The sequence below is a fragment of the Drosophila persimilis genome, unplaced genomic scaffold (genome assembly GCF_003286085.1).
Source record: "Drosophila persimilis strain 14011-0111.01,24,50 unplaced genomic scaffold, DperRS2 tig00000732-arrow-arrow-pilon, whole genome shotgun sequence".
NCBI classification, from domain to species: Eukaryota; Metazoa; Arthropoda; class Insecta; order Diptera; family Drosophilidae; genus Drosophila; species Drosophila persimilis.
This window is the reverse complement of record NW_020825345.1, coordinates 360,673-380,130: the sequence shown is the minus strand read 5'-3', so window position 1 is coordinate 380,130 and position 19,458 is coordinate 360,673. Positions and strand designations below refer to the sequence as shown.

The following is a 19,458-nucleotide window of genomic DNA, read 5'->3' as shown; positions in this document are numbered from 1 at the left end:
ACATACATATCTTTTAGACGGCCAAATGTTGATGCAATATTAAATGTACGCTGCTCCCACGAACACCCAAATTTGCCTCTATCTGACGCTATGTTGCGTGACGATCTTGCAATTGTAATTCACGCACTCCATCAATTTGCTCTAGCACAACAACCGTTGTGGACGAGCCTTACGAGATTCGTTTTGCAGCGAAGGACGGACACTACTGAATCCGTTTCACCAGTTTTCCGCAGTGGCAATGCATGGTGCTTCATCACCAAAGGTCGAACATTATTTATCGAAGCATTCTCGTCAATTCCAATTTTCTCAAAAACACATCCGTACAAGTAAGAGTTCTAAGCTTGATTCTGATCATACCCGAAATAGCCAAGGCTACGGACTTAAAGTACAGCCTACGTATAAAGGTGTATTCGTTGAAGTTCTAAAAAATTTCCAAACCATCTAATTTGTGGGTTGTTTTAAAGCTTGGCCTTAAACAAATATATTCCTGAATTTCATTGAGTTTGTGTTTTGAATATGTTCCTAGAATATTTTAGCCGTCTTTCAGATCTATTTAAGTAACGCAACTTACACAAAAAACGTCCAAATAAGGTCTGTCGGAGGTATAAAACCCTATACAAAATCCCTACATACATATGTACGTATATCATCTATACCAAAATAAGTCGGCAAATAGATTTTTTTAGAAAAATTACTTTTATTAGATATTGCTTGCAATTTCAATGATATTTTACAAAAATAAACAATTTGACCAAGTTTTATAATTTAATTTTATTATGTAAATCAAAATTGAACATTAAACGTTCTTTATCGATTAAAACAAAAATGTTTAAAAATTTATTTTGTATAGGCAAACATGTGAGCAATGCTCGAACTGAAACCCGCACAAGGAGGCAGCTCTGTCAGCGAAATTGTTTTTGGACAGCCTGCCGGTGGATGTTCAAATACAAACTGATCACAGAAAAATTTTAGATGACAATATAAACTTTTTAAAATCTATTACTTTTCCAATAATATTTTATGAAATGCTTGATCTTCCCCTGGCATGTTTAGAAAAGTTCAATAGCATTTTTTGAATATCCATAAAAATTACTTCGAAGTTAAAAATAAAATATTCTACATACGTATGTAAATCGAAAAATCAAAACGAACCTATTGATATTTGCGGCAACGTTATGAAGTCAAATATATGTTTTTAAAGACATATACATAGCTGCATATAGAATTTTGGCAGATGAGACAGCAGACATATCTGGAAAAGAACACCCCTCGATTGGTATTCGTTTTTTTGACAAAGGCCAAATGCAAATTATAGAAGTTTGTTTGGCTTTATAGACTTTGAATGCAGAAACTATAGCTGCAAATATTAAATAATAAGTGAATGAAATGGATCTCAATCCTCACAAAGGTGTTGGACTAGGTTTTGATGGAGGTGTTCTAAAACCATCATTTCCGAAAAGCAGATATTTTCACTGCCGTAAATTACTTAAAAGCGGTATCTGAAATGCGAAACAGCATTTCGGCAATTAAAGGACATATTTCAAGTCGTCGGATGTTTTTTGTAAATAGTTGTTGCCTTAGAAAAACTAACGGAGAAGGAGTTGCTTCAAAAAGAAAAGCATCAATTCAATTATTAAGCTCTGACTGAAAAAACGCAATTCTTGAGCCGTTCAAAACGTTTTGCAATTCATATTTATATATATTTAAGTTGCATATATCTACAGCTAATGTAGTATTTAATAAAATATATTGTGTATATATGGAATCCACCAGGGTTAAAAAAAGCATTGCGATTGATTGTACTACTCCAAGAAATACTCAAAAGCAACCATTTCAAGCAAATCCTGCATTTGCATCTGTGCCAATATATTACCAGAGACCCATATCTTTTTCTTATATTGAAGCAAAGATTTAAAGTGAAAAATAGTCCAGAATTATATTTATCTGCTTTTGATCCAATTGATATTGAAAATTTAAGTTTTATCTAGCCAGCATTTCTGCAGGTAGTGCTTTCTAGAATTTTCAGACGCCTAGTTAAAGAGAGTAATTCGGAATTCCAACACGACGTCTTGGAGGAGCTCGGGAAAAGTCCCAGAAGACAATTTAATAAAAATATATTATCAAAATTACTGAATAAAATAAATGACTGCCACCACACATATCTAACATCCTGAGTAACATCCTCGCGACATCCTGAGTACGCCCTTGGCCTCAACCAACTATATTTTGATACTTTGGTATAATATAGTGGTCGGACTTGGAGACAATCTTGCCGTTTCGGTAAAAGCAAATACAAATAGAATTTTGGCTCTAATATTTCTCACGTCATGTTTATTGAGCACTCATTCCTGTTGCATTTATTTAATACAGTGAAATCCGACAGAATTCGACTTTTGACTTTCCTATATACATACATTCTTGAGATTTATGTAAACTAACAGTATATTTTATACGTAAGCGCCGAAATTGGTATCGGAGCCGGAGCTATGTATTTATGTTTTAATGCTAATTATTGAACTCCGTTTGTCATCTTTCCACCTGACGTATTATTTTAGTAGAATAATTTATCTGTTAGCATTTTTCCGCTACTGTTTTCTATTCCGCTACATCCGTCTCTCTCTCTTTCATTTCTAACACCCACACTAGTCGTTATATCTAACTCCCCACCGCAAGGGGAGCACACTGCACGAAGAGTGTGAGAGAGAGAGAGAATGAGTAAGCGCGTGGGTGGTGTTCCGTAGCCACTGAAATATCAGTTGTTCCTTCTGGCTATAATAACAATCCGATCGGATCCAGATTTGGCAATCTGCTAGATATGGTCATTTTCTATGGCTCTGCGGTTTCTATTTTTTTTTTTATTATTTTAAAAATTTAAAATTTGTGATGCCACAGATTTTTGCTCTTTATGTGAGTGGAAGGGGGCGGCCAAAATTTGGCGTCAAGCCTTGATACTTCCTTTTTTGCCCTACAAACATCTGAAAAATATTTTCCAAAGTCCAAAGCAACAAACAAGCGTTCTTTAGATAAACCACCAGCACTTTAAATACGCTTATCTGCTGTTTTACACAGAAACTACCGAAAAAATGAAAAAACGCAAACCATTTTAGCAATTTGTTTTAAATTTGTTCCATAAGACGTTGCTAGCAAGGGGCACCTATTTATTTTTTGTAAATTTATTACTTATTATTTATGTATTAAATAATACAGAATTGTCTACGATTTTTATTAAAAGAGCTAACGAAATATGTAAACTTTAGTTACTTGATTTCTTATTTAGCTCCGTCTTGGTTTGTAGCTCCAGAAATAAAGACCAATAGCACTACAGGAACGATATACATCCACTAAAAAACCAAACAATTATTGGCTGATATTTTCAAATCACAATGTTTTAGCTTACATATTTGGCAAAGAATCCTCGGTTATCACGAACTTCCCCGCGATCTCTGGCCTCACGCTCACGCTCGACCTTTTGAATAAAGCCAGCTGTATCTGGTACAGGAGCTAGCTCAGCGTGACGGATCAAAACGTCGGTGTTAAAATGCGTTTCCTCCAACTTATTTATTTCATCACTTGTGCAGCCGTCGGTACCTGGCGATGCATCTTGCGAGACAGTAACAGCGGTAACATATCCAGAAGGGTCTAGTGAGATCCACAGTACATCGTTCAGATGAGCTTGCAGCAAGCTGCAGGCCTTGTTGGATGTAATGAAGCGTGCCTTACTGCCGTTGGGATATACCACAGTTGCCTTCAAGCGGTAGAACTCATTTTGTTTGCCAAGAGCCTAAAGCATGGGGTAATGAAATCAGATGTGCAATTATTTTAACCTTAAATCGAAAAATAAAAATAGCCCAAAGTTAAGCTGACAGGATATTATTTAACATTGGTACGTGCATTCATTAATTTCGATTTCATAAATCTTCATCTGAATGCATGCGCTGTACGATTTAACCTGAGCCTTTGTACGCACATATGTACATAGTACATAGGTACATATGTATGATTAATGCCGGTCTGTAGTTTTACTTACCTTTAACATGTCTAGTTCTCCATGGGTCAAAGGAAGTTGAGCTACATTGGACAAGCCCGAATTTAGACTGGGAATGGTAACATTTCCGCGGAAAGAAAATTCGTCCGTGTTTGATGCTAGCGCATGATGGAGCTCAACTGTAATCCAACTGTCATGTTCCAGAAAGCACTGCATGCAAAAATTTAATTATTATAAGTGGCTTATTGATAGATATGTCTTCTTACCCATCCGTTGGCGACGATGCTTAGCAAAACCAGCACAACACTTAAATTCATTCTAAAAATTTTACTTTTATTTTTATTTTATTAATTGTAATTTGGTGATGGCAAATTAATAGTGTGACCGCGGATTTAATGTTAACATATACCATCCGACCCTTAGAAATATACCGAAATATGCGTCTCAGTTTCAAAACATACTGACTAATTATTTAACTACATTTTTATGTAATTATCAAAGGCGACACCTGCAGGGAAATGTTTACGTTTGTTGAAGAGTTGGCCGTTTTTTTTCATACAATCCCCATGAAAGCGGCAGTGTGAAAAACCTCCGTTGCCCACTTCTTGACATTCCTTTTTTCCATTTTTGAGAAAATTGAGTTTTTGATGACAAGCAATACGAAATTCTATATTGATGACGAATTAGTTTTCTATAGGGCCTGGGACATGGCTCTAAATGGCATTTCTACACGATTTTTACATTGGTGCAGTGGACAAGAGGGTTAGTCCATAACGCGTACTTTAAGACTGGAAAATACTAGAAAATGCTATGTAAAGTATACAATTTTCAAGGCGTGTGAGGTAAACAAGGCTAACAACTTGAGGTAAACCGCGGATAATTATACCAATAATAATAATTACTCTTGTAATTCCTTCATTTATCTTAGCTTAACAAAAAAGACCACGATATTTTTCACCTGAACTGCGCTAAAGATCTTCCAGTTTCATCACCGTCGTGCATACTATTTTAATACCCACTGGTCCATGATCTGAAATCACTACTGTTAAGTACTCCTTTTTATTGTATTGTGTCTAAGACAAAGGTTCAAGCGAAAAATGTGAATTGTAACGTGAGTATGGAATGTCAGATCATTTCTTACATGTTTTTGGTATTTTAGCACTTGTTGCTGTTCACCGGTGGTATGGACGTTTGTATACCCTTTTTAGTAAATTTTAAATTAAAATAGTGTCTTCCAAGTTGCTCTGAAAATGAATTAATAATATCTTTTACACAGACATGTATATTTTATATCCATGCATTTGATTTGTTTTCCGTATATATATCCCGATCTCGATATGGTACGTTTATGGTTAGCTCTTGAATTGAATGAGTGAGAGTAAGGGGTTGTTTCCGAATTCATCCAAATGCATTCTGCATTTTTACTGTATATTATCATTAAACATGAATTCAAAAAAATATTTCGGTTAAGTCTATCGTTTAATGAATGCGGCACTTACCAGCACTGCATTGGTCAGAAAATAGTAGGACCAGCCCTAAATAGGCCAAAGATACGGCAAAAGTGCATGTTCCGCCAGTGCTGCAAAGTGCAAAAGTGCTGCAAAAATAAACCCCAAGTGAAAAGTCGGCAGAGAAATGAGATGAGAATTTAGCTAGATTGCGAGGAAAAGCATAAACAAAGGGAGCAACGCAACATAGAACACAGCACGCAGCGAGGACATTCATTCAGACAGCAAATTCGGGAGATTAACAGAGTGACAAACGAGATTCCAAGCAGTCGACTCGCAGTGCAAGTGGTCATCGTCATCCCACCAGTGTGTGCAATTAAATGGCAAATGGGAGCAACGGCAGTGCTAGCAATGCGACAACGGCTACCCAGGAGGAGCAACAAGCACCACAGAAGGAACAGCAGTCTCTCCTGACAGGAGTAGGACGCGGCAAGGGACCCCAGAGGGAGGAGCCATGCTCGTCGACATCCAGGGGAGTGAACGACCTGGTGGCAGACCTCTGTCTGAATGGGAGTCTGTCTGGCAGTGGGAGTGGCAGTAGCAGCAATCGCAATGACGGCGGCTACGGTGACTACACAAATATACGGGCCACCACATCTACCGGAGTCACAATGGGAAACACTGGAAGCTCCTCCTCGTCGTTCTCCTTCAAGCACTTTCTCAACAGTAGTGGCACTGTGACTGCGCCCACGAGCACGGTAACATCAGTGGATGCCACAGCCGCAGTGCAGACATCGACGGGAGCGCGGCCCAAGGTGCCCCAGTCGGCCTCGGCCTCGCTCATGCAACCACCTGACGCGAACGGGAGCAGTGCCTCCTCCAAAATGAAGCGGTCCCCGCGCTTCAGTTCCTTCGACTCGCAGGCGAGTCTGGCCGAGTACGCGGCCTGTGGAGGAGGAGCTGTAGCACCCAGCAGCAGCGGATCCCGTCAACGTCCAGATCTACGGCTGGGTCATGACGATGTACACGCCCTTGATAATGACGACGACGATCACGTATCCTTGGCCCAGGTGCGCAACAACAAGCTCTTCGACGAGCGGATAGACGATGGTAAGTCGATCTGAAATTAGTCCAAAAATGAGCCCAAACTGAACGGTTTATTTATCCAACAGACATCTTTCCATCGGCATCGTCCAATTTGAATTCAAGCAGTTCCAGCTCGCGGTACGTGCCGCGCTCCTACTCCAGCTACGACATGCCGCCCCATGTACCATGCCCCTCATCCTCGCCTCGACGACGACCGGCCGGAAACAGGGATTTGCGCCCAAACCGATTGGTTCTTACAGCCACTCCCAAAATGAAGCTGGACCTGCCCCTGGACACATCAAAAATGACATGTGCCGGAGCTGGTGGTGGTGGTGGAGGGGGAGGTGCAGCAGCTGCTTTGCCAGACTTTGTGCAGGACCACTTGCCGGACGCCTGGTGCGCCGTCCAGGACGCACACCTGAGCTCGCCACCCAACTCACCGTTGGGTGCTGCCGAGGCCCCTAGCGGTGCAGTGGGTGGCGGGCTTTTGCCATCGGCGCTTGCCTCCCTTGGCCTGCCTGGTGTTGCCTCCCTGCCCGGTCCACCCGATGGATCCTCTGGCGAATCCGGCCCAGGGCCGTCTGCTGGATCCACCGCCAAAATGCTGCCCGACTTCCTCTCCGATGGTCCCATCATTCACTCGTCCCAGCGCCTAGCCGATGTGGCCATTGGGCTGCCCTCCAATTCCATTGACTCGCCGCCCCAGGAAGCGGCCGGCCCTTTGCAGCTGTCGACGATGCGACAGGAGAACGAACGACTGCAGCGTGAGCTGCAAGAGACTCGAGTGGAGCTGAACGCCCAGACCAGGCGAGCTCATGACTTTGAGCAGCAGCTTCTTCAGTTCACAGAGGCCTCGCGCCGGCGAGAGACCCTGGCCACGACGGCCAACACACAGAACACGCAGCGCCTCCGACGACAGGTGGCCCAGTTAGAGGTGAGTCTTGGATCTATAACCAAAAGTGTCCTTTCGCATCCTGTTGCTTCATTCCAGGCGGAACTCTTTGCTCTGCGTAATGCTACGGATGGAGCCACGGGAGGAGCTACCGTTGTGACTCCTGGTGGCTCCAGTGGCAGTGGCACGGGCAGTAGCGGGAGCAGCGCAACGCGTCCGTCCAGAACGCATCAAGTGTCGCGGGACCTGAGGAGTGCCGCCGACAATGCTGAACAGAATTTGAGGTGAGTGGAGGGCCTGGCCGGCTGCTTCCAAATAATTTCCTCTCCGTCTTCCGTCTTGCAGGCAACTGCTGACTGGTGTAGAGAATCTGCGACAGATTGCGGCCAGCCTCGAGCAGTCAACAGTCCAGTCAACAGCCACGCCAAGAAGTCCAGATCTTTATCCCGAATTCAACTGAGCGACCACCGCAGCAGCAGAAGCAGCAGCAGATTGGACAGATTGGGGAATTAGGAAAGAGCAGCAGCTGCTCCTCCAGTTCCGGTTATTGTTGCTTCTGTAATCATTGTAGGCCCCGGATGCCGCCTAGAGCTTGTTTTTAGAGAACCCTCCCGCGTATCTTTTCCGTTTCTCGTCGTCTCGTATATTTGTTGCAAAGGGTTGCGTTAGGTCGGGTAGGGGTAAGGGTAGAGAGGATGGACAATGTGAGAATCAAAGCGCAAACTCGTGATGTTGATTGATAAAGGAAAGTACATATATTATTATTACACTATAAAGCGATGTATTGTAGCATATTGGTAGACAAGTCACACAGAATATCAAAAAAAGAAAGCAAAATGTAAATTAAAACCGAACGTTAATTCCAACCTGCACATTGCAAGCCAGAATTGAGCGATCACCCAAAGGGATCCAATCCGATCCGATGGCGAGAAGATATATTTTTTGTTAGAAACAAAAATGGAATACCTGTGCACTTCTGTTTTTGTGCTGCTTGAGTACACACAGCGAACAAGAATTGAAATAAATTATTATGAGAAAACCCCACCTGTCCACTCTCCAAACAAAAGTGAGAGCTTTCGCCCGAAAACCTTGACATTGCAGGCCTCTCTCTCTACTCATAAACAGATAACAACCGTCAGCCGAAGCTATGCCCACGCTTATCACGGCCGATCGCAGCCAAACCGATGCCATTGGCACTGGTACTGTCACTGGCACCTCCACCGTTCAGTTGCTTCGTCGACGTCGTTACGCGCGGACGCGTTTTCAGCTTTGGCTTCGTGTGAGATCGACACCGGCATCGAGACCTGTCAGAGCAGTCTTTATTACCGGATCATATCAGGAAACAAAAGTGTTGCAAAGCAGGAACTTGAATAAATATGATGTCCAAGCGTTTGTTTGGTGAGTTTTTGTTGGCATAAAACTATCCTCGACCACAGGCGATCGTTTGAAATGATTTCTGACGTCAGCTGCAATAGATTAGTGATACTTGCAATCTCTTGAGATTTGAGAGTTTAGAATGCTACAAATTAGAATATTGGATGAACCCTTGGGTCACTCATCTCATCCATTCATTCATCCCCGAATCCACTCAATCGAATTGAATCATCTGATCACCGGGCAGCGATCTTTCTCACCTATTACTGCATACTATACATACGTACAACTTATCTGGCTGCCGTCCCATAATCACGCTTTTATCACGCACCGGCTCGCGTGGCTCTATAGGTCCGCGGTCCCCGTTGGATCTATCTGGCCAAATATTTGTGTGTTTGTGTGCTGATAAGGCAGGAGGTTGATTTTTCGGCAGGGCAGGTGCATGGAGCATGGAGCAGCTCTGCTCCCAAGGTACAATACACTGATTATTCGAGTGGCCTAGGCAGTCCGCAGGGGGCCAGCCAGGCCAGGCGCTTATCACCTCAAATGGGGGCAAGTCGTACGACTATTTATAGTACATTCAATTATGCTTCCAACTGCGCATTAGCTTAGAAGAATGGAAATGGGAATAAGAAAACCCTTCCCTGGAGTCTGGAGGAATATCTACTTTATTGTACAAATGTAGGTACTCTACCCTGCCTGCCAATGACCTGTTGAAAGCCTGTTCAGGTGCTACGATTCTCGGTTCCTAGGAAACAGTACGAGTGCTCGGCAGTACTCGGTACTCATATGTGGACAAGTGCAGTTCCAGCTGGCAGACTTTGCATAGCAAATTGCGCCTCAGATCAATTAATTCTATATAATATGTATATAATATACCTGCATATAGTACAGTATTCACCCACTTGGGAGGACACTCAGAAGAGATCATCTCCAGAAGAAATAGTCTAAGAAATATGAAACTGCAAGGGAAATTATGGCATAGAAAATATAATTAAATGTTTGTACGCCACTTAGAGCTTTCACTGTGCTCGCATCGCATTTCATTTCATAGAATCCCACATATGTATGTACAATAGGTGTTCGGTTCCAGGCGACCTCGCACTTGAATTCCGCTTGTCCGCTTGTCCGCTTGCTCGCTGCTCCGACCACATGAATTTGCATTTCATCAGGTTCGAGCCGACATTTCCATAAGTGTGTGCGCCCCGAACCGAGCTGCCTGTGCTCTCCCACAGGCGGCGCAGAGGGTCACGTGTGCTGATGGGGGTATCTTGGTCTCATCTCCCGTAAATATTAATGGGAAGCGTGTCCGATCTGCCTTGCAGCCCACACGAGACGGCTGCTGCCGGGCTCCACCTCGAGCCGCTCCAGCTCTAGCACCACCCTCTACTCGAAGGCGGCTCCAGCCGTGATGAACCTCGTGCAGAACGAGATGCCCGAGACGCAGCATCGGTCCAGTGGCTACGTGGGACCCAGCTACGAACAGATCCTTAAAACGCGCAAGACCCATTTGACGCCCAATGTGGTGGCCCACTTCAAGAAGCCTTTGGTCATCCACGAGGGACACATGCAGTGGCTGTACGACCACGAGGGGCGTCGCTACCTGGACATGTTCGGCGGCATTGTCACCGTCTCCGTGGGACACTGTCATCCGTAAGAGAATTTGCCTCCTGCAATTCTGATCGATTTTCAATGTCATTGATTTCCCTTCCCCTCTGGCAGCAAGGTGAACCAGGCGCTGAGCGAGCAGATCTCCAAGCTGTGGCACACGACCAACATCTACATGCACCCCAAGATCCACGAGTACGCGGAGCGGCTGGTGGCCAAGTTTCCGAGCAACCTGAAGAGCGTCTGCTTCGTCAATTCTGGCTCGGAAGCCAACGACCTGGCCATGCTCATGGCACGCATACACACGGGCAACCAGGACATCCTGTCCTTCCGCAACGCCTACCACGGCATGTCGCCCTACACCATGGGTCTGACGGCCCACTCCACGTGGCGCTTCTCGCTGGCGGGAGTAAACAACGGACTAGTGCACGTCATGAATCCCGATCCGTATCAAGGCATCTGGGGCGGCGCTGCCTGCCGCGACTCGCCCGTGCAGACGACGCGCAGCTGCCAGTGCCAGGAAGGCTGCCAGGCAGGAGATGCATACTACAACGAGCTGGAGGAGACCTTCAAGTACAGCCTGCCCCGTGGCAAGGTGGCGGCCATGTTCGCCGAGTCCATCCAGGGCGTGGGCGGCACTGTGCAGTTCCCCAAGGGCTACCTGAAGCGGGCAGCTGCTCTGATCAGGGCCAACGGCGGACTCTTCGTGGCGGACGAGGTGCAGACGGGATTCGGCCGCACGGGAGAGCACTTCTGGGGCTTTGAGGGGCACGACTATGTGCCGGATATCGTGACTATGGCCAAGGGCATTGGCAACGGCTTCCCTTTGGCCGCCGTCGTCACCACCCCAGAGATTGCCGCCTCCCTGGGGCAGGCGCTGCACTTCAACACTTACGGAGGCAATCCCATGGCCAGTGCGGTGGGCATCGCCGTTCTGGACGTGATTGAGGAGGAGCAGCTACAGCGCAACTCCCTGGAGGTGGGCACCTACTTCCTCAAGTGTTTGGAGGAGCTGCAACAACGCTTCGAGATCGTGGGCGATGTCCGCGGCAAGGGGCTGATGATCGGCGTCGAGCTGGTCGAGGATCGGGAAAAGCGCACGCCCCTGGCCACGCCCCATGTGCTGGAGATCTGGGAGACGTGCAAGGATCTTGGTGTGCTCTTCGGACGCGGTGGCCTCCATGGCAACGTAAGTAGAAATCATCGATCATGAGTTATCAGTGCATCCGCATCTGGGATATTCCGTTCCATTTTTGGGCACATCTGACTAACCAAAGCACTCACGTTCCCGTTGATGAAAGGGTTCCCGGAACTAAGAGCTTAGTCCTCGCCGCTTTGGGGGCTCTTTCCGGAGCAAATCGCACCTCTTTGCGTCTCTATCTTTGCATCCCTTTTCGTGCATCTCCACAGGTCCTGCGCATCAAGCCTCCCATGTGCATCGATCGATCGGATGTGAAGTTTGCCGTGGATGTGCTGGACCGCGCCATCACGGCATCTTTGGCCAAGAAGAAGTAAAGCGTGCAACTCCAGCCGCCAGTGAAGAGGAGAAGTATACCATCTATTGGGATGACTTCTCAGGGTCTCAGGGTTCTCAGGTCTCAAACAAATGCATTTAAAAAGCCGAATTAATCGAATTAACTGAATAAAAGCCAATTTTAAGTCATAATCTAATATTCTCCTGTTCCTCTAACCACTTTCTGCTAATCCATTCGTATGTAGTCAATCTTGTGTGTGGTGGTATTCCTTAAAGAGCTCATGCTTTGACATCCTTTACCTCTTGTTACTCCCACTCCCAGGTGCTGAGCTTCAGGCCACCGCTGTGCGTGGGCTTCGAGGACGTGGAGTTGGCTCTGAATACGCTAGAGACCGCCTTCCAGCAGCACATGAGCAAGCGACTGCGTGGCTGGAGATACGGCCAGGCCCAAAGCAGGAGCTAGCCTGGTTGTACTTCCGATTGGCTCATTTATTGGCTAAGCTTATCCGCTAGTAATTGAACAACGTTTATAGAGCAGCATTATGACCGCAATAGCGAGGCTTCTTCGATTTAGTTGTAGATATTCCTAATCATAGTATACATTTGTATATGTATATACCTATCTATCCTTAGTCTGATCAGTTTGTGTGTGTGTGTGTGTGTGTGTGTGTGTGTGTGGATGTGCGGGATGTGTCATTGGGAGGGCATGTGCATGTGGGTGTCATGGATAATAATAAACCGATATCCGTAGCGTAGCTGTACAAAGGTAGCGATAGCTTAATGTTTGGCATCAATGGCATCACCTGAACTTCTCCAAATTACTCTTAATCTAAAACAATTCCAACTCCAGTTCCACTTATGAAAACTAGTTAATGCACAGATGCAGTCTTGTGCGACTCTTGCGGAGATTCAGTCGGGCTCGGGCAGTTCTCGGGCATCGCCTGGGGGCAGTCCTCCTCACAGGCACGCTGCTATACCTGGATGTCCGGGTGCTTGCCCTCGTTGCTGCTGCTGCTGAAGTCCGCTGTGAGCAGCGTCTCGGACAGTTCCTTGCGCGCCTTCTGCACCACCCAAAACATCAGAATTACACCGCAGATAACCTTAAATGCAGAAAAGAACATTTTAGATCATTTACAAATACGATTTAGAATTAAGAATTTTGCCATCGGACTACTTCCCAAATATGATTTTCAGACATTCAACAAAATTGAGAATATAGGGCAACTAGTAAGCTTTATCCCGTCAGTTGACACTTTTTCGAATCTATTTCTTTAGTTTTTCCCAAGATATGGTTCGAAAACGTCAATTAAGTTTAAAATCTATAGATATACCTGATGCTCTCTTCGAAGTGTAGTTTTATGAGATATTTGCATTATTTTTATCAGGGGATCGGAAACGACCCGAAATGTGATTACTACATTCAGTTTATATGGATTCTACACCCAAGTTCATCCCAAAAAATATGCTATGAAATTTATGTAAAATGCAACTAAGATTACCAAAAATAAATTTCAATTCTACCAATTCATTCGTGACCTGCATGGAATGACCAAGCCTTGAAACAAGAATGCATATTCTATAATGAGGTTAAAAAAAGAAGACTAATAAACAATATTTGTTCTACTAAAATTTCGTTCGAAAGTATTTGGGAAGTATTTCGCTCCTTTCCGCCAGATCGCGCACACTGCACGAGGAAGAGTGAGAGAGAGAATGGGCATGCGCGTGGAAGCGCATTGCATAGCCACTGCAATTCCATTTGTTTCTTCTGACTATACAATAGATTTGATCTGGTTCACACTCTGCATTTTGGGTTTTCCCACTTTCCCCAAGAATCTAATATACCCGTATTCTCTTCGAGTAATGGGTCAGCTAAACTCGATTTGAGCGCCAATATACCTCGGCTTACGTCTCTGCAGCATTCGCTTGTGCGTCTCGAGTCGAGTATCACTCAATGCTGGTTGCTATAAAACTATACAAGCTGGCTGCTATATATATTTTGTTCACTGTGCACAACCACTAGCTTCCCGTAACGGAAACAATCCGCCGAAAAAACTAATTTTTTGTGAGAAAAACTTGTTTAGTTTTGCTAGATGTTAGCTAATGGAAAATCCATATAAAGTCAGCCCCATTTCCAGAATTTAAGGGGCAGCATGTGCAAATTGTACCCCAATTTCTTTCCCAACCAATCAACCATCAGAACAAACTGTTGTACGTAACACCCATGTATGTATGTAATGGAATAAACTATGACCCCCGAACTTTTGTGCAATGAAAATGGATAACTTTAAAGCAAGCACGCAAAGCAGAGGGAAAATCAATAGGGTAGAATTACCCAATCGGCGTAGGAGAAGGCCTCGACTTACCTCGACGACAAAGCTAATGTACCCCGTCAGCTTGGTGTCGTTGTCGTTGAGGACTTCGTGCATGGACCGCAGGGTGGAGCCCAGATAGACGTTGATGGTCTGGGCCGGCAGCAGGCCCAGAAAGGTGGCCACATGGTAGTCTCTAGTGTTGATGGAACTGATCTGTAAATGAGAAGAGTAGTTATATACATCTATGGTACATTTTTCGTTGATCTGAAGCGCAGAGGGACGGGGAAAACCTGTTTCATTTCAAGTTCAATTTTTATTTACAGCAGCAACTTTTACGGGGGACGACTATGAATATATAATGAACGCGAGGTTCGAGTGTGACTAACGATAAGTGTGACTGAATATGATATGAGGTTTACTCAGGTGTTCGCTGCAAACGGAAGACAGCATTGGCAGTCAGGAAATGTTGCCACTAGCCGTCATTGTGTATGCCCACACACCCATAGATGGTGAGAGGGCAATCGAATGAGGATTTACGGGGAAAGTGAGTCCCGTCCCCCACTGGACTGGGACTGTGACTGGGACAGTTCAACAAACGCATTTGACCCTACATCTGCTCTGATCTCTCTCGACTTACTCCGAATATCACATTTTGCAGTCCAAAGGGGATGGGCGTAAGGCGCGTGAAGAGCACCACACGGAAGGCCCTCGGTCCAGATATCACGCGCAGTATGGCCCGACCAGTATCGTTCTTGATCAGCCTGAAAATAGAATCAAATCAGTGGGAGATACACAAACAATTCTATAATCAAATGGAATGGAATGGAATGGAACATATGTACATACATACGAGTATCTATTTCTACTGTCTGCGTTTATCCAACCCATCATCAATTATGGGTTTGTTGCCCAATTATTAGGGGCACTAAACCAGTCCGCCTATTTACCCTCCCCCATGAATGAGAGCCACCAGACCAGTCTTTAGTGGGGCAATGTTTTCACTTGATTAACCAGTCATTACGTATGTAGGCCTACATGACTCGCAAATCATTTCTGATGGATTGGAGTAGCCCCATACTCTACAATATATATACCAATACACAGTGCCAACGGGGCCGGGGGAATTGTGTCGCTAATTGGTAAATCAAAAAAAAACACTTATGGCAATGGAAATGGAAATGGCACCACCCTCCTCTCCCCGTTAGGCCTTCACAGTGCGGAAGTGTAGAAACTTGTCGTTATCAACTATCAACTTTCGCTCTTTGCAATTATTTCTCCAACTTTTGCAATAAATACGAGCAAGTATTTATAAATACTCGTCGTACGAGCGGTAAGGCCTGATAAGGCCCTCGCAGCAATAGGCAATAGAGCTACCACATGTGAAGCACTACAATTATACTACTGTCGACAGAGACCCTTCCCTCAGTCCAAAAGTAGACCATAAACTAACTAAATATTGAGTGCAGGAGGAGAAGCCTCCTTCATCAGGCATTGCCTTAATGACATATCGGATTTTAATGCCTACCGTCTCATGGGAAGTGCGAGTTTAACGACATATCTCGATTCCGGGCCTGCTCTTATCAGTGGTGGATCCCTCAAGCAAATTCCATTATGAAATCCACACCTTGAGGGCTTATCAGTCATGAGTCCGCACTGCAGAGCTCTCGACCGGGTGTAGATCAAAGCAAAGCGTTTCCCCAGTTTTACTCACTTCTGCACTGGTATCCGATGACGACAGCTCCGAATGGTGGCATGGGCAATGGCTATGCCGAGATTCGCTCCCAGGATCACTGTGCACCATCCACGCAGGCAGCCAAAAAGGTAGCCGGCCGTGATTAGCAGCACAAAGTAGCCGACAACGATGGGAAAGCTGACCACCGTGAAGAGGGCCATGAAGACGGCAAAGATCAGCCAGGCGTTCTGCGTCTCAATCCAGAAGAGGAGCTGCTTGGCATAGTCGCGGGCCATCCAGCCTACGAAGAGCAGGGCGCCCAGGATGGAGGCGGGCACCAGGCACCCCAAGTACCAGTTGCGGGTGACAAACGAGTGGGCGCGCACCCAACAGGAGTTGCGCATCTTGCCGCGGTACAGCGAGGAGGATTGGCGGTTGGTTCGCCTACTGCCGCTGGCCGACCCGCTGTTTCTACTGCTCCCCCCGCTGCCAATGAGGAAAGCATCGCACTCTGTGCTATCCTCGTTGACATTCACGGAACTGTCCAGTGCAGGCAGGGGCGAGGATGCTGTGACAGACGTAGAGGATGTATTTCCTTCGTTGGTTGCCAATTCCATCTCTAGGAAGGCGTTGGAAGGCGCGGTGGCTGTGGGGGAATTGGAGGCTGACTTTTGGAGGATGCTGTTGTTGTTGGCATATCTGTAGGTGTTGTTGTTGCTGTTGCTGACGCTGTAGTCAGTCGGCGTCATGGCTGCGCTGAGAGTCAGTATTCCCAGTGGCCTCTCGTTGGATTCCCTGTGTCTGCTTGTGCCTCCTCTTCGTTTTCGGTTTCTCTTTTACTTTTGCGTTGTTTGCTCTCCAGCCCGTACGAAATTTCACTTTTATGCACCCGCATCGGCGCTGAAGCACAGCTGTTCGTTACTGTTGCAGTTGTACTATGTCACAGTTTAAACAAAAATAATGTATGCGAGGCGAGTGTTTTATGTCAGAAATGGCAAGGCAACCGAGAGTCCCAGAACTTGTTGTTGCTTGCCGTTGTTGTTATTGTTTTAATTCAATTAAATTTACGATTTTATGGTTGACATTTATTCCGCAACACGACGTGCGTCCCACGTTGCTGAAGACCGAATGCCCCCCACTTTTAGTATTCGCATTTTCATAAACAATTACCATATTGAAGAATTGAAATATATAAATGTGTAAGTAACATTGAATTATTGAAGAAACTCATCAATGGAACGCAACAATGAGCATTTCGTTCTCTTTCCTCTCTATTTTGATGAGGCACATGGTAAACTTATGCATAAGGTGAGATCCACTGAGCGGCGTCCTCTTATTGTGGGACCTAATAATAATACAAAAACCTAATACAATGATTTTCTCTGAGGAAAAAGTACTAAAGTCATGTAATACGGACACAAATTTGTAAACCCATTAGCTACATTTCACTCTACTTCAATTGAAGAATACAAGACCAGCAATAAAATCCTCAATAAAAGCATGCAGTAAGCTTGAGATGAAGTATAAATGCTTTCGAATGGTGTTTTTACCGAATTGGTGGCACGGATCAACAAAGAAACGCTAAATTTATACCATGAAATTACAGCCAACAACTGCCTTTAGTAAATTATGGTTTATATATGTAATTCTCTCACTGCCTGCTCTTCACATAAGGTATCTATTTGGTCTCACCAACCTTTTACTCAAGTCTAGTGGAATACGAACTTATAAAAACCTCGCTATTTTCAATAAAATGACCAAGTCTAACAATCAATAGGTCACCAGATCGAGTTAGAATGGACAAAAAAGCATATACATGTATGTACATATTAATCTGGCTCACACTGCATGGCTTTTCGGCCATCGGCCATCCCATCGCTAGGTCAGATGCCCACCACTGAAAGTTGCGTCCCGCGTTTTCCACCATTTTGTTTTTGCGGATAGTTGGCGTCGGCGGGTTTTATTATAACAAAATCCCAATTAAGTGAAATATAATTTGCAATTAAGATCAACGTGAGTTTTGTGCCATTAGCCGACACACATTAGAATGGCCGAGCATGTAGAGTATCTGGATGATCCCGATAAATCGGAGAACGACACGAAAGTTTACAGGTAAGTGAAAAGGCGAGCTAAGCCATCAAAACACTCGGTACTCAATGGTCGCGTTTAGATCTCTTGTGCTGTCGGCACCATCGGTCCATATAGGATTGCCCAGCAACGCATCCTGTGCCTTGATGGTCAACCACGGTCCATTCGCCGATCCGCGCAACTATCAGTGCCTGGCCCACCTTCTGCAACATATTATTTTCATGCGCAGAAAGCCCAGGATCCCAAGGAGAACATCAACGGCCAATGCTCCTCTTCAATCTTAAGCGAGGACACGATGTTCTCCTCTAAAGCATCCCTTGATGCTGAAGGAATCCACTGAATGTGGCCGCGCTCTCGAGGACTCTGAGTTTCAGCTGATGGCAAACAAAAATGAACAGCGTCGCAACCAGCCGCTTGCCGGACTTGCCACCCAAGGCTAACCGCATGCCTTTTTCAACTTGGGTAACATGAAATTGTAGAATGACAATGATGGCCATCGCCTCCAAAATTTTTCCCTTGCAGTGCTGATACGTGCGACTTGTACGTTTCATTGGTAAAGCTCCATTTGGACAAGGAATTGCAACTCGACGAAAGTGCCAAACTCAATAGCCACTTCAGGGTCAGCGACAATGGTCTGCGTCTGTTTGTGAGCCGCTACAATGAAAATATCTGTTTGTGGAGGCCATTGCCTAAGGTATAACCAGGTATAATAACCAGCGCGACTACTACTCCACAATTCTGAACAATCCATGGACCCTCAGCAGGTAAGGTATGCATATATCCATGCATTTTTCCCATTAAAAACTTTATAGCGAATTCTAGGCAGTATTCTGTAGTGCTGGGACAAAGCCAATGCCTGACGATTGTCAAGTATAAGTCCCTCAATGGGATCACTCTGGAGGATTTGAAGGCATTTGCCCAGAAAATACCGCAGGAGCTGTAGATCAAGGCCCAAAAGGTGGTCCATTCGTTACTCGGCCCACTAAAATGCGAGGCCATTAGGGATATGCAGCTCGTGGAGAAAGGAAACGTAAACCTTTACGCGTGGAGGTCATACTCGACTTGTTAAATATGGGCATCAGCCACCGTCAAATTTGTTAGACCAGAATCCAAATGTAAATGAGTTCGACATTGTATTTCTGCCAAAAAAAAATGGAGAGGGAGATATGCGGACCATTGTCGATATTGCCGATTTCAAAAGCGGTACCCCAAACGCAACGAGGGAGGAGCTGTGGGAGGAAACTAGCCGTACCTCAAGCTTCGAGGATGCCCTGAGAAATCTGTGCACCATCGTAGAATCTTGATGTTCATACACTCACGAGAAAGCCAGACAAGGGACACACTCTCCAGATAAGTTTTTAAGTTGAATTGAATACTAGTACTACAAGTAATAAATTCCATGCATTTATCATTATTTTTAAAATATTTTTATTTACTTATTCATTTTTCAAATGACCAAGTCAAACAATTGATGGATTCCTTTCGCTCCCAGACAAATGGGTTCGCATGGAACATCTTC

General features: G+C 45.0%; 4 protein-coding genes and 1 long non-coding RNA gene across 6 annotated transcripts; 3 read left to right on the top strand and 2 right to left on the bottom strand.

Annotated features, from left to right (window-relative positions):
* Positions 1–3,172: 3,172 nt before the first annotated feature.
* LOC6603409 (ER membrane protein complex subunit 10) lies at positions 3,173–4,308 on the bottom strand. The gene is made up of 4 exons (XM_002028355.2): positions 4,252–4,308; positions 4,028–4,195; positions 3,398–3,781; positions 3,173–3,341 (listed from the first exon to the last, which is right to left on the bottom strand). The coding sequence occupies exons 1-4, from the start codon at positions 4,300–4,302 to the stop codon at positions 3,270–3,272; spliced, it is 675 nt and encodes a 224-aa protein (XP_002028391.1). The 5' UTR covers positions 4,303–4,308; the 3' UTR covers positions 3,173–3,269.
* Positions 4,309–5,813: 1,505 nt separating this feature from the next.
* On the top strand, positions 5,814–8,450 carry LOC6603410. Its single transcript, XM_026992398.1, has 4 exons — positions 5,814–6,543; positions 6,606–7,453; positions 7,511–7,695; positions 7,757–8,450. Exons 1-4 carry the CDS (start codon positions 5,814–5,816, stop codon positions 7,869–7,871), a joined length of 1,878 nt encoding a protein of 625 aa, XP_026848199.1. The 3' UTR covers positions 7,872–8,450.
* A 203-nt stretch (positions 8,451–8,653) lies between these two features.
* Positions 8,654–12,632, top strand: LOC6603439 (alanine--glyoxylate aminotransferase 2, mitochondrial). Of its 2 annotated transcripts, none has more exons than XM_026992249.1 (4): positions 8,654–8,809; positions 10,111–10,438; positions 10,508–11,582; positions 12,190–12,632. In XM_026992249.1, the coding sequence occupies exons 1-4, from the start codon at positions 8,788–8,790 to the stop codon at positions 12,328–12,330; spliced, it is 1,566 nt and encodes a 521-aa protein (XP_026848050.1). In that variant the 5' UTR covers positions 8,654–8,787; the 3' UTR covers positions 12,331–12,632. The 2 variants fall into 2 exon arrangements, with proteins under 2 accessions (XP_026848050.1, XP_026848051.1); XM_026992250.1 differs by lacking the exon at positions 12,190–12,632 and adding an exon at positions 11,804–12,064 and having other exon boundaries at positions 8,656–8,809.
* Positions 12,336–16,941, bottom strand: LOC6603441 (transmembrane protein 64). Its single transcript, XM_002028359.2, has 4 exons — positions 15,891–16,941; positions 14,817–14,940; positions 14,231–14,392; positions 12,336–12,967 (listed from the first exon to the last, which is right to left on the bottom strand). Exons 1-4 carry the CDS (start codon positions 16,598–16,600, stop codon positions 12,839–12,841), a joined length of 1,125 nt encoding a protein of 374 aa, XP_002028395.1. The 5' UTR covers positions 16,601–16,941; the 3' UTR covers positions 12,336–12,838.
* A 936-nt stretch (positions 16,942–17,877) lies between these two features.
* On the top strand, positions 17,878–19,332 carry LOC6603442. Its single transcript, XR_003409111.1, has 3 exons — positions 17,878–17,963; positions 18,022–18,703; positions 18,762–19,332. It is a non-coding gene; the product is annotated as an uncharacterized LOC6603442 (long non-coding RNA).
* Positions 19,333–19,458: the final 126 nt, after the last annotated feature.